This window comes from Pan paniscus, chromosome 13 (genome assembly GCF_029289425.2).
Source record: "Pan paniscus chromosome 13, NHGRI_mPanPan1-v2.0_pri, whole genome shotgun sequence".
Lineage (NCBI taxonomy): Eukaryota > Metazoa > Chordata > Mammalia > Primates > Hominidae > Pan > Pan paniscus.
Genome location: NC_073262.2, coordinates 118565439 through 118584192, shown reverse-complemented (window position 1 = coordinate 118584192; position 18754 = coordinate 118565439). Strand labels below are relative to the sequence as shown.

The 18754-nt window shown below is 39.0% G+C and overlaps 1 protein-coding gene across 5 annotated transcripts in view; it reads left to right on the top strand.

The window, feature by feature from the left end:
- Positions 1–11882, top strand: part of MREG (melanoregulin) — a 90132-nt gene extending 78250 nt beyond the window's left edge. For 4 of the 5 annotated variants that reach the window (XM_034955090.3, XM_055109079.2, XM_003816793.5 and 1 more), the window contains 3 exons: positions 7308–7398; positions 8696–8859; positions 9427–11882. In XM_034955090.3, coding sequence (XP_034810981.2) covers positions 7308–7398; positions 8696–8859; positions 9427–9561 — 390 coding nt within the window. In that variant the 3' untranslated portion in view covers positions 9562–11882. The remainder of the gene's footprint in view (positions 1–7307; positions 7399–8695; positions 8860–9426) is intronic. The other variant, XR_611496.4, reaches the window with a different exon arrangement.
- Positions 11883–18754: the final 6872 nt, after the last annotated feature.

The following is an 18754-nucleotide window of genomic DNA, read 5'->3' as shown; positions in this document are numbered from 1 at the left end:
TGTGCACAGATCAAATACAATAAGGATCATTTTAGCCTGAGTATGAACATCTTCCTCTGAAGATGGTTTTTCACCATCCAAGAAAGACAAAAGACAAGGTCATCTTAATGGTTGGTCTTCAGATTGTGAATAGATTTTAGCTCAAAGTTTTTAATCAAAAGTGAACTTTGAACTGGTCATTAGATCCAGCCAAAAGGATTCAACCTGTCTTCATAAGAGAGTTGAATGGTTAAGCCAATCATAGTTAGACATTTCTTGCTTGGATCTTCGGAAGAAATTAGCCAATTAGATGTAAGCCACCTCTTTCCTTTGTTATAGCAACATCTCATGAGAGTCAGAGGCTTTGCTCTGCTGGACAGAATTCAGGGGAGGCACCATAAAGTAAGCCCTGGCTACAGACAAGGGCTGCTGTTATATCTGTGTCATTGCCTAAGACACTTTTGGGACAGAAAGATTGGGATCTAGGCAGAGCCATTAACACTGCATCCACTGTAAGCCCTATCTATTCCCTGCTAGATAAATCTATGCACTGAAAGTTTTTCCTGGGGGCAAGGGTGGGAAAATATGAAACTAATATTTTGTGTGGTATCTATATTGTGCTTTATATACTCAATGAGTGGGCTTTACAACATGAATGTTTCCAATGCAAGGGCCGGAAAAAGAACTCCAGTTGTTTAAACCCAAATGGAATTGGCTAAGACAACAGAGAGTTCCTGAAGTAGGTCTGACTTCAGATGAGAATTGACCCAGAGTCTCAGGATATCCATAGGCTCTATATCTCTGTGATTCTTTCAACTTTGTTCTCTGTTACTTATTGCTTAATCTGGCTCTTCTTAGGCTAGTCAAAGTGATGAGAGCATTTCCAGATTTTGCACCTTCATATCACATTGTGCAGGAGAAGAGAAAACACCATTCCTGATTGCTCCAGAAGCTTCATGGATTTCACTGCCTCTCTTTTGGCTTGAGTTGGGTTATGTGCCCATCGCTGAACCAATAGGTTATGCTAGTTGGCTTAGGTCATTGGATCACAAACCTGGAACCCCTTCAAGGGATTCTGATGTCATTGGTCTGGGAAGTGGATCCCATGCATGGCTATTTTAAAACACTCCCTGGGTGATTCTAATATACAGCCAAAAATGAGTTTATTGGCATAAGCCAATCAGTGTCCACTCTGAGAGCTAAGACTATAATTGTTCTGCAAGGGAAAGTCTGAGTGTACTTAATAGATTGATGGGAGAAGAGGATAACAGATGTTGGCAAAGAAAACATCATATTACTTGTGGCAAACATATTAGCTGCCCCGGTGTTCATGCCCTTTGTTTCTTCCTTGCCATCAGAATCCAGCTTTTGTTTGGGGCAGCAAGGTGCCAACCTTAAGGGATGAATCGTGATTGGTCCAAAGTGCTATTGATAATCTGCTTCCTCACTTTTCCAGCCTCCCTTGCAATGAGATAGGAGAGAGAGAGGGGGAGAGAGAGAAAGAGAGAGCACACATGTGCACAGAGGAAAAGCTAAGTTACTCTTTGTTCATAGAGGGAGTACAAGGAAGTTTAAAGTTAACACATGAGAAATTGGAAGTATAAGCCTATTCTTGGAGTTATGGAAGTAGCTATCAGAAAAAGAAGAAGAAGAGGAAATGTTCAACAATAGCTGTCTCTGAGGAATTAGACTGGAAGAAGAGGATTAAATGAAAAATGAAAACCTCTGGTTTTTATTTTGTATCTTTCTGTTCTCTTTGATATTTTATTTCTATGTGATTATATTGTTTTTATAATTAAAAATAAATTGATCTCTTTTGAAGTTGTTCCTAAGAGTTTAAGATGGTTTAAAATATATGTAAGTTATTGTTAGAATATATTTCTTTAAGTGTATAAGTCCCCTTTTTTATAAGAAATAAAAAGTACTTTTAAACAATCCCATTTATCTACAAACTCAGTAATACAGATGAGAATCAAATGTTGTGTTTTAATTTTAAAATATTTAATTGACAAGTGAAAATTATATATATTCAAGATATACAACATGAAGCTTTGATATACATATACATTGTGTGGTGATTGCCGCAGTCAAATTAATTAACACATCCATTACCGTCTGTGTGTGTGTGTGCGTGCACGTGTGCAGTAAGGACACTTAAAATCATATTGAATTCCAAGTAAACAATACAGTATTATTAACTATAGTCACCATATATACACTATGGGGATGTATATCTGTACCCCCATGTTCATTGCAGCATGATTCACAATAGCCAAGATATGGAAACAACTTAAGTGTTTATGGATGAATGAATGGATAAAGATAATTTGGTAAATATATTGCAATGGAATACTATTCAGCCTTAAGAAAGAAGGAAATCCTGCCACTTGTGACAACATGGATGAAGCTAGAGGTCATTGTGTTAAGTGAAATAAGCCAAGCGCAGAAAGACAATTACTGCATGATCTCACTTATATGTGGAATCTAAAAAAGTCAAACCCGTAGAAGCAGAGTAGAACAGTCGTTGCCAGGGGATAGAGGGTGGGGGAAATGGGGAAATGCTGGTTAAAGAATCAAATGTTGTTTTAGTTTTATGCATGAGAAAGTGATCTGAGGAGCTTAAATCAGGACTCAAGGTCAAGGTCAGCTCCTGGGGATTGAAAGCTGGAGGAGAATTAGCCATTGATGGTGGCAGGACATTGAGTTCTTTCTGCCTTTCATCTTGTTGCCTCAACCTTCTTATCTAGCAGCCCTAATCTGATTTGGCCAACAACTGACGAGGAAAAAAACCCCAAGAATTCAGCTATAAACATCTTCAGTTATTGATTGCAGTTTTGACTTGTTCTCAGGTATCTTATGAAATTAGCTCAGTATGTTTTCTTTTGCTACACCTTTGCTAATTGACCCATTGTTAAAGTTCAGGGCCACGGCATCACATTGACCACAATATATTATTTCAGAAATTAAGGAAAAACAAATAAAATATTACTTTAGAAAATAAGACTTTAACTTTTGATGTCTGGTAGAATTGCATTGAAGTCACTTGGGAAGAATATGTAATTGACTTTTAACTGTTATTTTCAAATTATTTGTTTCAAGCTTAAAAGATAAATCATTACAATTTAAAAATTGGAGAGGGACATCAGAAGACTTGCTCTAACGCCAGGGAGTAGCGGAGTTAGTTTCTTTAGTTATGGAGAGATGTAATTGGATAACATTTTTTACATCACTATTTTTCATTTGCTGCATTTCGATCTGTATTAGCTTGTTCTCACACTGCTATAAAGAACCACCTGAGGCTGAGTAATTTATGAAGAAAAGAGGTTTAATTGACTCACAGTTCCACAGGCTGTACAGGAAGCATGGCTGGGAGGCCTCAGGAAACTTACACTCATGGCAAAAGGGTGAAGGGGAAGAAAGCACCTTCTTCACATGGTGGCAGGAGAGAGAGAGAGAGAAAGAGACAGAGAGAGAGAGAAGGGGGAAGCGCTACATGCTTTCAAACAACCAGATCTTGTGAAAACTATCACGAGACAGCACCGGGGGATGGTGCTAAACCATTAGAAACCACCTCTATGATCCAGTCACCTCCCACCAGACCCCTCCTTCAACATATGGGGGTTACAATTCGACATGAGATTTGGGTGGGGACACAGAGCCAAACCATATCAAGATCCAATTCTTTGGAGTCACATGTTTAAGAGGAATCCAGATTCTCCTCTTACCAATTATTTAATCAAGTGCCTATTCTTAGTTAAAACCCTGTCAATGCTTCTACTTGTTTTAGAGCTTTAGATTTTGCATAAAATTTCCAGATACTTTCATGTATAATTATTCATGACTATTCTGTCAAAAGAAGACAGTAATAATATGGAAGTATGACATCCATAGTTTCATTGAACTAATTTTAACAAGCACCTGTCATGTGCAAGCTGTCCCCAGACCATGGTAGGGGAAGGTGGGATCCAAAGATGCATCAACTATGGATCCATCCTTAGCAGATCTTTAATCTCATATTGATTATTAGTTATGTGTTGCTTCCCCATTAAATGTTTTATCAGAGTAACAGACACTGAAACTGAATGAATTCATATAACATTCATTGTAGATATTTAGGAATAGCAAAATGACTAATCGATGGACAGCAGGAAGGGAAGGATGTTTTAAAAGTCCAAAGCCTGGATGATCCAATGATGAATGAGTCTCTGAAAAACAGAGATTTGGCTGCATTTAGAACAAGGCCTAAGACATGAGCCTAAGGAGCTAAAAGAAAAATTGTCAGAGACCTTTTATTGCAAGTTGGTGAAGCCACCTAGTGGTTTGTTTCATAAGTTAAAGTTGTGTGAACATATGAGGCAACTCATCCGTGGATTGATTGAGTGGGTCTCTAATCAAGTGTGACTAACAATCTGGTCACTTTTCATGAAGTCCAGAAAGCAGGGTCATTTTCATTGAGAATAAGCACGGTGTAGCTCTGCCTACTATTTTGTTTATTTTATTGTCATCTTTTTATCTAAAAGGAGTTAAGGCAACTTACATAAAAGTATAGTGAGATGAGATAAACTAAAATAAGACAGGAAAGAAAGAGGAAAATATGAATAAAGTCATAACAAGTAGCCAGAAATTGAAGAAATTCAAAAATGCTTGTGAAATCCTGTATGTATATATTTTTTCATGAAAGGACTTGAAATTTTCAGGCACAAGTGGAAATGGATCAGTTATAAAATTTACAACATCCAGAAAGATGGAATAATTTTTAGGAAAGATAAAACCATCTAGTACTTAGAGCAGAGAAATTTTTCTTCTGGAGGTCCTGGCAAATTGCATACTGCATAATGTAATGTATCATGTCCTCCATGCTCATAGTAGAAATAATTCTGAGTCCTGGAGGATTTTTTTTTTTTTTTTTGAGACAGAGTCTTGCTCTGTTGCCCAGGCTGGAGTGCAGTGGCGTGATCTCGGCTCACTGCAACCTCTGCCTCCCGGGTTCAAGCAATTCTCCTGCCTCAGCCTCCTGAGTAGCTGGGACCACAGGCACACACCACCACACCTGGCAAATTTTTTGTATTTTTAGTAGAGACGGGGTTTCACCGTATTGATTAGGCTGGTCTCAAACTCCTGACCTCAAGTGATCCACCCGCCTCAGCCTCTCAAAGTGCTGGGATTATAGGCTTGAGCCAGCATGCCTGGCCCTCTTTTTTTTTTTTTTTTAAGACAGAGTCTCACTCTCGCCCAGGCCGAAGTGCAGTGGTGCGATCTCTGCGCACTGCAACCTCTGCCTCCTGAGTTGAAGTGATTCTCCTGCCTCGGCCTCCTGAGTAGCTGGGATTACAGGTGTGTGCCACCACCTCCAGCTAATTTTTGTATTATTATTATTATTATTATTAGTAGTAGTAGTAGTAGTAGAGACAGGGTTTTGCCATGTTGGCCAGGCTGGTATCGAACTCCTGACCTCAAGTGATCTGCTCTCCTCTGTGTCCCAAAATGCTGGGATTAGAGGTGTGAGCCAGCATCCTCGACCTAGGATTGTTTCTTAATTGTGCTACACTGATTTGGAGGAGCAAGTGGACCAACCTCCATTTTAAGGACTTGTATTAACTCATTTGATCCTCACAATAAGCCAATGAGGTAGGTAGGTAGTTTTATTATCCCCATATTGCAGATGAGGCAATTGAGGAACAGTGAGGTTAAGAACTTCCCTGAAGTCAGGCTGTTAGTAAATAACAGAGCTGGGATTCAAACCCAGACACTCAGGCTCAGCACCCACAGTATTTTCCAATATGCTATACTGAGTGGCCAAGTAAGTATAATAAGGCCCATCCAATGAAGACAGCAGTACTTGAGTTTTTTCCCTTACAACTTATATAGTCTGTGAGGGATTAGATAGGTATGCCTTAACATGATGCTAAAGATGTGGCCAGGATTGCATATTTCTTATATGACTTAGTTAACTTTGCCCTCTTCCAAGGTCACAGACTTTGTCCCTGACCCCAATCACCATGCACATGTGCACATGCACGTTCAACATGCCTTTGGTAAAATAAAAGAGGACCAGGAGAAAGTGTTCAAACTTGCCACTTCCTGACTTCTAGAAAATAGCTGAAAGCTCATGCCCTGCTGATGGCATATCCTCAGATTCAAGATCTAAAATGCCGTCGTAACAAAACACAGTTTGTTTTGCTAGCTTTTCTTTTTCCAAGTGGTATCTATAAACATTTGCGAATGGCAGCTAAACTGGTTTTTCTTAAACAGTCATGAGTTGATTGGCAGTCAACAAGGCAAGCCTTGAACAGAACTTAGTAGAGAAATAATGGCATCATTGAAACATTTTCAGTTAGAGGAGTCAAAATATCATATAACTTGAGTCCTAAATTGAGCATTTAGAATGATGTTCTTTTGGGCTGTGCATTAGGATAGCTGTGTGGTTAATGTCTTTGCTAAGAAACAGTAAAAGGTATACTCTATAAAATGACTGCTCTATAGTGACAAGCCTCCTTAAAAACAAATTTCTATGACATTTTAAAGGCACACTTATCTCAATAAAGACCCTAATGCTCCTAAAATATTCAAGTTCTGTATTGGAACAACATGATGGCCTCCTTTACAAAGGACTGATAAAGAACTTTAATCAGTTGATAAAGTTGAATTTGTGACAGATTCATCCTATCAAAGGAAAATGAATAAAAAAGAATGTTGCTGAGATATGGTGGTGAAGGAGACATTGCCCAGGAATCAAGAAACTTGGGATTTTCAGGTCTACTTTATTCTGACTACAAAGGGAGACATAGATTTTTTTGTGTGTGTCAGTTTCTTATGAACTTTTGAGCCAGACTTGGCTTCCAATATCTATTCTGATACCTATTAGCTGATGACATTGGATTAGCCAAGGAAGCTCTTTGGGCCTCAGTTACTGTATCTATAAAATGGCTTTAATAATATATAGATTTTATTAGATGCTCACTGTGTGCAGATATTGTACTTTCTGTATGCCATCAATCTTTATAACATTCTTAAATGGAATATTTATCATTGTTAACTCCACTTTACAGGTGAGATCACTAAGTTGAGAGAATATGTAATGTGAAGAGTTTCAGTAAGATAATTTATGCAAGGTGCCATATCACCTGGTGCAGAGCAGATTCTCCAGCAGTGGTAGCTGATAGTATTCCTATCAACTTTATCTCATCCATCTCCTTCTCTTCTTTTAGGCTTGCTTTGAAGATTAATAAAAGAGAAGAGCCAGGTGTTTAGGCAACATGAAGTTTGGGAATGAGATAGAGGTTTAAGCCAAGGGGTATAAATAAAACTAAACTTTTATTTTCCTGCAGGAGTGGCAGAAGCTCAACTATGATATCCATACCCTGCGGCAGGTTCGAAGGGAAGTAAGAAACAGATGGAAGCGCATCTTAGAAGATTTAGGTAAGTCTGAAAGAGATTGTGAAATGGTAAAAATAACTAGTTGTGATCATTATTCTTCAATTTCTCCACCATGGTTTTTATAAAAGGAATGTCAATAATTGACTAATTAAGACTACTGTGTACTAATTATTCTCCCAATCTTGCTCTTATATCCTCAAGCATAAATGCCTGATGTTTCTGTTGTCACCAGTCCATGTCTTCAGGACACACTGTGCCATGTGTTACTCCATCTGTCCCTAGTATTGGGTACACATGCCAGTGCAGTCTTGTGGGCCCTACCATTTACTTTTTTGGCATTGTACATTAATTTAATTAGATGGGGTGTTGGCCAATTAGTCATAGCTTTGTAAGATGAAGCAGGTTGGGAGAAATATTGTTTGCAAGACAGACAGCAAAACTCAGTGTAGAATTTCAGAAGAAATATGGAAGAAAAGCTTCGAGGTTGGGAAAAACACTTGTGGCATTAGGGTAGATACCTGCCCTCATCACTAATGGTTAATGATAATGATTTTTCTCAGTTCTTCCAGGATTGTGATACAATAAATGTGGCCCCCACATTATAAAATAATCCTGCTTCAATGTTTAAAAAGTGAATTTATCAGTTCTGAAGTCCTTGATCCTTTTGCTTTGAAAGAGAACATGACATCTTGGCATCATCACTTTTCAAGCGTGGGGGGCCATGTGACCGATCTCTATGGCTTTGGTTGGCATGCAGTGGGATGGGATGGGATCTCTGCCCTCTTTGCATATCTAGTATTGTTGTGAGCTAATAGCCTTTTTTTTTTTTTTTTTTTAAACAATGTAAGTTACTCCAAGTAGGTTTAAGTCTTTGAATCCTTTATACTTTTGGGTAAGTGATTTTTACCAGCTGATCATATTACCCTGAGGAAGGAAATCCAGGTTTGGAGAAGGACAGCCTGGAGGGAACCACTCTGCAGGCTGGGAGGCAGGTAGGAATTCTGGGGACAGGGGAGAAGGTAAAGAGTAAGGAGGACAGGAAAGAGGGCTTCAAACCAGAAACAAGGTGGGAAGCAGCCAGTGGATGAGTATCTGAGGCTCTGAGGGAAAAGTTAACAAAGAGAAAAAAAATACCAAAAGAATTGTAATTAAATATCCTGCCAATCACATGGATCTGGGAGGCAGCACATGGAATAGTACCTTTGGCTTCAGTTTTCTGATGCTTTATGCTTGTACAGAATCCACATCGGTCTGTTCGTAATCTCCTGCGGGGACCGTATTGCGGGACACTTGTTAACTTGGGACTACTTTACATGAGTGGTCCATTTTTCTACCTTAGGTTTTCAAAAGGAAGCTGACTCTTTGTTGTCAGTGACTAAACTCAGCACCATCAGTGATTCTAAAAACACAAGGAAAGCTCGAGAGATGTTGTTAAAACTGGCTGAAGAAACCAATATTTTCCCAACAAGTTGGGAGCTCTCAGAGAGATATCTCTTTGTTGTGGTAAGTGGATGCTTTTTTTCATTTGCCCTAATTTTGCTTTAATTGCTTGGCTTTTTAAAACTATTCACTATCCTCCGTATTCCAACACCACCATCACTATCACATATGAGGTGGCAGATGCTGGCATTATATACTGTGGTCCCCAGTGGCCCGCAGCATCAGAATCACCTAAAGAGTTTTAAAAGTTCAGATTTCTGTATCACACGTAGACCTACTGAGGCTTGGGTTCCAGCTCAAGAATTTGTATTTTTCAGTGAATTCTACTGTGTAGTCTTATTTTCTGAACCATTTGTAGGTCAAAGAGATGTGAGAAGTATTGTTTATATAACCTATAAGACTAAAAAATAATCTGAAAGGACGCTAAGGAGTGGGGAAATGTTTCTTGGATAATGTAACTAAAGGATTAAGGCGTGTCTCTACATTTGTTAGGAAAAAATTAATAAACGTCTTACTTGCTCATTGTCATTTCCAGGGTGGGCTTTGTTGTTGTTAGATTGCTTTTTCCCATCAACATGTCTTGGTTCCTATCTTGCCAGCAGTTTTTTGGTTTGTTGTTCGTTTTTGCAGGACCGTCTCATTGCACTTGATGCTGCAGAAGAGTTCTTTAAGCTTGCTCGTCGAACTTACCCCAAGAAGCCTGGGGTTCCATGCCTGGCAGATGGCCAGAAAGAACTGCACTACCTTCCGTTTCCAAGTCCCTAAAGGAGAGTCTCAGGGGCAGAATGGGAATTCTTCCATGAGGACTCAGCAGTCAACCAAAGTTGGACAATTACATGTAGAAGAGAGTGAGCAAATAGTTTGCTTAGTGAAAAATGATACTGAATTCTACATAAATGTAAAGTCTTTAATCTGAGGACCCTGCCCCATGAATTGTGCAGGCTGCACTGAAACGCCTTGGTGATCTCATATTTAGGAAGAAAGTTAAAGAGTTGGTCAGATGGATAGTTCATAATGGGTGGTTCCATTCTGAGAGCCCATTGCTCCAGCTTTGGTTTTGGTTGTGTCATAATCTCTGATCATTAATCCTACTGACTGAGTGGACTATTTCAGTTAATAAAACAATATGATTAATAGAGAGAGCTGTCATTGAGTCCCAAAATGGATTGCCAGTTTTAAAAATAATTATTATAAAATGTATGCTAACCCCAAAATAATACTAGGCATGAGGTGACCTCTCTGATTTGGTCACCTTGTAGAACCTTAGAGGGTGTCAGGGCATCTCTCTGAGTATCAGTTATGATTATTCAGAAGTATAGATGTATCAAATGATAGAAATGACAAGGAATGGCTGGGCGCAGTGGCTCATGCCTGTAATCCCAGCACTTTGGGAGGCCAAGGTGGGTGGATCATGAGGTCAGGAGTTCGAGACCAGCCTGACCAACATGGTGAAACCCTGTCTCTACTAAAAATACAAAAATTAGCCAGGTGTGATGGCACGTGCTTGTAATCCCAGCTACCCAGGAAGCTGAGGTAGGAGAATCATTTGAGCCCGGGCAGTGGAGGTTACAGTGAGCCGAGATTGCATCATTGCACTCCAGCCTGGGCGACAGAGCGAGACTCTGTCTCAAAAAAAAAAACAGAAATGACAAGGAGTGCTGCTCAGAAGGGAGACCCAAATGGAACTTCCTACAGCTGCATTTAAAGAGTTATGTGTTCCTGTGTGGTACTTGCATTTTAAATTCCCAACATTATTGATATCTGGTTCTCTCATCTTTGTATATTGTCCATTTCTATTCCAAAAGCCTTTGGCTTTTTTTTTTTTTTTTTGATGGACTCTCGCTCTGTTGCCCAGGCTGGAGTACAGTGGTGCGATCTCGGCTCACTGCAACCTCCGCCTTCCAGGTTCAAGTGATTCCCCTGCCTCAGCCTCTGGAGTAGCTGGAACTACAGACGCGTGCCACCACACCTGGCTAATTTTTTGTATTTTTTAGTAGAGACGGGGTTTCACCATGTTAGCCAGGATGGTCTCGATCTCCTGACCTCGTCATCTGCCTGCCCCAGCCTCCCAAAGTGCTGGGATTACAGGAGTGAGTCACCGCGCCCGGCCAAGCCCTTGGCATTTTATCTGGAATAGCATCTGTAAACTGAAGTGTTTGACATCTGTTTTCTTCTCTCCTCTTTCATCTGTTTCTGATTCGTTGGCTGGCAGCTGCACCTGTGGGAGAACCTCTCATGCAGACTTGCACATATGCAGGGAGTATTGCACTGAAGATCTTTGCTGGACCTTCTTCTCTTCAGAAGATAATTTTCAAAAGGGAGCAATGCTGTGAATGCAGCTTGCTTCTCTCTACAGATTGAGAAGTCCAGCTTCAAAAGTTACTTGCCACTTAAGCAAGGAACTTATCAAGAGATCATGGTTCATGTTACTGAAAAGACTTTAAGGATTTGTAAGGTTAATCCATAGATTGCCGAGAACAATGGCAATATTTTTATTTTTACAGATTTTGCACTTCTGAATTCAGGTTAAAAACTAACTTGTATTTAGTCTGCTTAGAGGACTGTGACTTGAAAATTTTTATATACCAATGAGCTTTTTGGTAGCGTCCACAATGTTTAAAATATTTCATAGGCGAGATCCGTGTTCTCCATTTATTAATGCATTGTAGACCAATTTAACTGCTGTGTTTCAGGAAAATTCTTCCTAGTTTAATAAGCAAGCTGAAAGTTTTATTTTTTATATTTAGTGCTTAATCTTTGCCTCATGTTATGTAAAATTAGCCTGCAGATATTTTCTCTCAATTCTGTAGGCTCTCGCAAGATAAACATTCAAACAGTGAAACAAACAATAAAATAAATAAATCTAAGGATGTTGTATTGTTTTACTCTCTGTCTCAGAATTTGTATTTTGCCTTTCTGCCTTTTTTATGTCAAAATAGATGAGATTGTGTGCATCTATAAATTGTTACCACAGTATTTTTGATAATGAATAAGGATAGGACTATCTCTGTGATTATTAAAATACATGGAATTATCCAGGAAATTTTCCTTACAAGGAATTAAAAGACTCCTGTATTTACTTTTCAGCTGGATGTGTGTTATATTTCTGAAATAAGAAGGGATAGATATTCTTTCCATAATCCCTTTAAATTAAAGGGCAGAGAGGCTGAAACACTCATGGGTTTAAGGACCTCCCATCATCCTAAAGCCAGTCAAGGATTAGATGTGTGTTAAGTCCAGTGGACATGGCAGTGCATGAGAGAGGCGCAGGGGTGCCTCAGGTGGCCACTGTAGATGTCACAGTGTGCTTGGCAGGACCAGTGGCCACAGAAGTGTGGAAGGCCAGAGAGTTTCCCACTTTTTGTCTCCCTGTCGACTACTTTAGTACTCCTTTTTCATTTTTTTTTTATATTCTTACTTTAATACTTCTTAAAGGCTCATCTGTGTATGCAGGTTGATTTGGGGTGGTAGATGGATGGAAGTTTTTATATTAATATTTATTTTAATATGCACCAGGAGAAAACCCTCTAACCAGTAGATCAAACACCTGGTTTTACAGTTCATGGATGTGTTGCACAGAATATTATTTATGCTTTCTTAAAGGCAAAGGGACACCCAGGAAGGCACAGAGGACACATGTACTAAAGGGATAAGGAATGCATTGGTGAGAGGGCACCAGCATCCCTGAGAAGCTCAGTGGCAGTTCTGAAGGCCAGATGCTGTTACAGAAGTGAGCTCACTGACAGCAATGGACATGGAAGAACAGAGGCCCAATGGCAGTGAGTCACTATCAGAAGCCAAATGGATACAATTATCACAATGAGTGGCCAGGTTGAAGGATTCCTGCAGAGAGCTTTGGAGACAGTTAATGGAACATGCCATCTTTAGGAGCAAAATAAGTCTAAAATGAGTATTGCTCAAAGGATACCTTCAAAAGACCTCAAGGATGGGTGATCAGGAGATAGGACACAGCCACCTTAATAAAAGGTTATAATCTTTTGCCAAATTTTCAGACCTTTGTTATTTTCCAAATGCAGAAACTGCTGATTGAAGCAAAATCTAGGTCTCCAAGAAGGTCTTTGTAAAACCAATGCAAGTGTGTATGGCAATGATGTCCCTATGGTTATTTACTTGGATAACTGTACACTGGGGAAGGGGAGTACATGAATAATCTGAGGGCACTGAGACACAAGGTCCAAGCTGACGTTGATACTTCAGGACCAGAGTATCACTACAGTCCACCTTTTGGAGTGAGGGGCATATGGGATTCAGGTAATAAATGGAGTTCTTTTCCAGGTATTACTTAACACTAGGTCCACTGAATTCATGGCTCTACCCAATGGTAGTCTCCCTGTCGACTACTACTTTCAGAATAAATAATCATCCCCCTACTTAGACTCCCTGTCCCTGTCATCTCCTTACTTTCAGAATAAATAATCAGACTGAACATACTTGGGAGTTGACAGAACCGCCATTCCTTTCTTGGCATGTGTGTTAGAATTTCCTTAAAGGGAAAGCCATGTGGAAGCGGGAATGTTGAGCCTTATCATAATTCCATTTAATTCACCACTCTGACCTCTATAAAAACCAGACACTGGAGGATGAAAGTGGACTATTGAAAACTCAGCCAAGTAGTAATCGTAACTGCAGCGTCTGTACCAGATGTGAAACCTTGGCTAGAATAGACTAAGACAAGGTCAGCTACATGGTTTGTGGCCACTGATCTGTCAAATGTTTTCTTTCCCCACCCATCAGAATGGTAGATCAAAAACTGTATTCACTTGAGATAGAAAATATTTATGATGGACACACACACACACGTGCACACACACAACACATATACACTTACATTGCTCCAGAGTTCCCTATTAGGTTGGCTGAGGCTTTTGTTGTGACGGCATCTTAGTAAAATCTCTCCCTTTCCCCAAGCCTGTCTTCCTTCTCTCCTCCACAGGAATTTGCTAATAGACTTCTTTCATGCCAATCTCCATTTCAAAATAATTTCCCTCAGGGAACCCAACTGTGACAGTATCTGAGTTGCCAATACAATCACTATCACATGTTTTCCAATGTGATGGTTTTTCAAGACCATCATCAAGTGTCCTTTCTTTAGTGAAGACATTAAATGTTAAGTTTCCCTAGGAGTTATCCGACTAACGGCAGTAACTTTTGGAAAAGAACTGCAGTGGTAGCAGCAGAAACCAATTTATCTGACTATTTTCCAATGCCCAGAGAGGGATCATGGCACAACCCTGGCTTCCTTTCCATTGAATTAATGTATTTATTCATTTCCTCGGATCACTTTCTATTACTAATATCACAAGAAATATTTTGCAGTGAAGGGAGTATACTCTCATAACTTCTAAATCACAACTACGTACAGGATGAAAATGGGTAGCCACTTTGAACTTGCTATTTACAATGTTTCAGCAAGTGTTATTAACTTCTAGAATATTCTTCCATCTTCTGTTTTGACACACTATGGATGGACATTTGGGTATCCAGTTTTCAAGTCACTTAAACATATGGATTTAGAACACTGGGTTGTGGAGAACTAAGTCAGGCAACCAGATTTTAGCTTGAGTCTCATCATTTAATCACTTATTAGCTATAGCGGATTTATTTGATATTGTTTCTCACCTATGTTCTAAGTATTTAAAGATAATAAATTTGGAGAGAATAGAATTAGAAATACAGAAATAAAATAATGACATAATAGCTAGAGGAAGCTTAGGCCTATAGATCATTACTTTTTAAAAAAACAACATCTGTAGTTTTTATGCAGCAATTTATTTTAAACATTTTTAAACATGTAGTGTGAATTATGCATATGTGTAACTGAACTTTATCATATATTCTAGAGACATATAGTTAGCATTTGAAGTATCTTAATCAGGAATCCACTTTCTAGAGATGGTTGCTTAATCATTTCAATTATCTTCATCAAAATTTGTATGTGAAAGTTTATTAAGCTGTGTAAATGATGCTAGGAATACTTTTCTGTCTGGTTTCCATCACCTTTTTTAGGAAGAAGATACTAAAAATCTGTCAAACCCAGCAGTACTCAAGGCCTAGAGCTCCATTTGTTTTTTATCTGCCTACTTCACACACCTGACGATACGTTGTCGGATCTTATTATTGGAATATTGTTGTGTCTGCCTAAGAATGAAACTTTCACTCCCATTTTTATTTCAATATTTGTGGCTGAGAACAGAAAGGAGGACTTATTTGGGATTACAGGAAGCAAAGGTAGAATTTCTGGCCAATAACAATTGTACGTTTAGAAGAATTTGGGGCAACACTTGCTTTCCTTGTAACACGCCACCTGGTTACAAGATTATGGGGAAATAAATATATCGTCTTCACTTTCTTTTTTTTGTTGCTGGAGATTATTGGTATTTACTAAAAGACTGGACATTTACTGAGAGGTCACATTGGCTCAGGTTTCTAATTTCTAATTTCTAACCCATTTTCCAAATAAAAGAGAAGTGCAGAAAATTAAAAAAAAATCAACTATAATATCAGAACTGTTAGACAACCAAGCATTCGTAGCAATTTGGGATATTTCATTCTTTTTTATGTGCATATTTAAAATTTATATGTATAATAATAATTTTTTGTTTTTTTGAGATGAAGTCTCGCTCTGTCGCCAAGGGTAGAGTGCAGTGGCGCAATCTTGGCTCACTGCAACCTCTGCCTCCCGGGTTCAAGCAATTCTCCTGCCTCAGCCTCTCAAGTAGCGGGGATTACAGGCACCTGCCACCATGGCTGGTTAATTTTTGTATTTTCAGTAGAGATGGGGTTTCACCATGTTGGCCAGGCTGGTCTCAAACTGGTGATCCACCCACCTCAGCCTCCCAAAGTGCTGGGATTACAGGTAAGAGCCACGTGCCTGGCCTATATGTATAATTTTAAACCCTGATTTTTAAATTTAGGTCAGGGATTATGAACTCAAATGCTTCCATGAGCCATTGGATTGGGACTGTAGATCAAAGGGGGTTATATATTTTTTGTCCTAAAGGGAATAGTTACTACTCAGCTGCAAATAATTGTCATGTACGAGGGCTCAGTTTTGCCAGTTATTCTGATTTTTTGAGTAGAGCCAAACAAGCATATTTTTGTGTAAATTTTCTCAGTATGAAAATGTTCACTAAATTAAAATTTTAAAAACATTGCATAAGCCAAAGATATATATATATATGTGTGTGTGTGTGTATATATGATCTGGTAATTTACCACATTTCACAAGTCATAAACATTTTATGTTACTAAATAGCCTCTGAGAACATCATTTTTACAAAGCTATATAATATTTGAGTAGATGTAACAAAGTTTACAATCTTTCATCTATTTCTGGACTTTTAGAGGCTGTTTCCAATTTTTCTCTGCAGTGAACATCTTCTTGCATATTGCTTTCTCCTGTGTTCTTAGTGAAATTGCAGAATCAAAGGTCATGAAGATATAAATCATTCTTTATGCTTATCATTACATATTTTCCAAAAGACCTGTACAAATTTATGCTATCACTTACCAGTGATGTATGAGAATATAGTTTCACTATATCTTTGTCATCACTGAAATATACACTAGTAAAAAAATTGGTAAGAAAAAAATTGGTACCTCCTTGTTGATTTAATTTGCATGTTTATTAGTTAGGTTGAACATTATTCCATATGCTTGTTTACCATTTTTATTTCTTTTGTGACTTGTCTATTTGTTTTCATTGTCCCTTGTCTGTGGGGGAGAAACTCTACTTTGAAATTTTAAGAATGTCAATCTATGCAGCAGCCAGGTATAAATAAACATCAACACCTGCTTCATGTTTAAAACATCTGTTTTATGGGGCTTTTCTGTTCTCTACTACTTGTCAGCTTTTATCCTTGGGTCTCTGTCTCACATGGCAGCATTTGTAATAGAGGCAAAATGGATTGAAAGGCATCTTTGAATGCCTTTGATACTGGCTGAGTTCATGTTGTGGGACATAATTCTCAAGGACTAAGATGCTCAAGTTTTACATTTACCTTTTATCATTAGTTTCTCAATTATGTTCTAAATTATTTTGAGTTTACAAATCCAAGTTTTAGCACTGTGATATTGGGTGCAAGACTAACTCCTGGCTTTGAGATTCCATAGTGAAAACTCCAGAGCTCAAATGGATCTTACAAGTCTTCTATTCCAAACTGATCGTTTTGCTAATGTGGGTTCAGGTAACTCCTCAGAAGCCATAAAGCTAGTAAGTAACTGCAACATGATCTACTACCTGTGACTATGATCTCAAGTTTAATTGTCTTTCCGCTTCATCATGTTCTGTTTGCATGTTGCTGCATGTTACTGCTACATTTTGCAATATAATTTGGTCCTGATGTATCTTAATTCAAGTAAGGAATGGCAGTATTTTCGTTATATTCATGTCAGAAATCTGTTACAGAGGAGTAGTTACTTAGCTCTTTCAAGCCTGATGAAAAATTTCCAGAGCCATGGAAAACTTTTATAAATATTGGTTTTGTTACTCTTTTTTTTTTTTTTTGAGACGGAGTCTCGCTCTGTTGCCCAGGCTGGAGTGCAGTGGCGCAATCTCGGCTCACTGCAAGCTCTGCCTCCCGGGTTCACACCATTCTCCTGCCTCAGCCTCCCGAGTAGCTGGGACTACAGGTGCCCGCCACCAGGCCTGGCTAATTTTTTGTATTTTTAGTAGAGACGGGGTTTCACTGTGTTATCCAGGATGGTCTCGATCTCCTGACCTTGTGATCTGCCCGCCTCCGCCTCCCAAAGTGCTGGGATTACAGGCATGAGCCACCTTGCCCGGCTGGTTTTGTTACTCTTTGAGAGATACAGTGGTGAGCCAAGATGCAGGACAAATTAACCATTAAGTGTTTTACTTTGTTAATGGCAGAGTGCAAAAATGCAGTTTAGATATCTTATTAGAGGTAATTTTATTAGCATCATTACTGCAAGAGGTTCAAATCCAATTTTGGGGCAAAAATTGAACTGCTGATTTCTATTCAGAGGCATTTGATGGCAATATAATACACGAGACAAAGGAACTGGCTGCTGTGTTCTAGAAGCTAAGTATCTACTCTTTAGTATCCTGAACTTCGTCTCTGTTGAAGCTTCTGCACCTTTCTTTTGGGCAGCTGAGCAGGTGGCAGCAAGGGTGTTGCCTTGTAAGTGTAGTAGGAGTTCCAGCTAATCCTAAATTAGTTTTCAGACCTGGGGGTCTTGTTAGATATGTAGGTGTCTGCATCCCACTCAGGATAGTCTTAAATTCTGAAGGACTAGCATGAGGCCTGAAAATAGGCATTTTTAATAGACTTTTTATTTTAGAATAGTTTTACATTAATAGAAATTTGCAAAGATTGTACAGAAAGTTTTCATGAGCTGGGTGCAGTGGCTCATGCCTGCAATCCCAGCACTTCGGTAGGTTGAGGCAGGTGGATCACCTAAGGTCAGGAGTTCGAGACAAGCCTGGCCAACATGGTGAAACCCCATCTCTACTAAAAATACAAAAAATTAGCTGGGTGTAGTGGCGGGGGCCTGTAATCCTAGCTACTAGGGAGGCTGAAGCAGGAGAATCGCTTGAATGAGGGAGGCAGAGGTTGCAGTGAGCGGAGATCATGTCATTGTACTCCAGTCTAGGCAACAAGAGCAAAACTGTGACAAAAAAAAAAAAAAAAAAGAAAGTTTTCGTATACCCCACACCCAGTTTTCCATGTTATTAACATCTCACATGAGTATGGTTAGTCATATCTAGTGAACCAATATTGATACATTATTATTAATTAAAGGCTCTACTCCATTCCTATTTCCTTGGTTTTTACCTAATGCCACATTACATTTAGTTGCCATGCCTCCTTAGGTTCCTCTTCTTGGGCATGATAGTGTCTTGGACTGTCCGTGTTTTTGAAGAGTATTGGCCAAATATTTTGTAAAAATATACCTCAATTGGGATTTGTCTGAT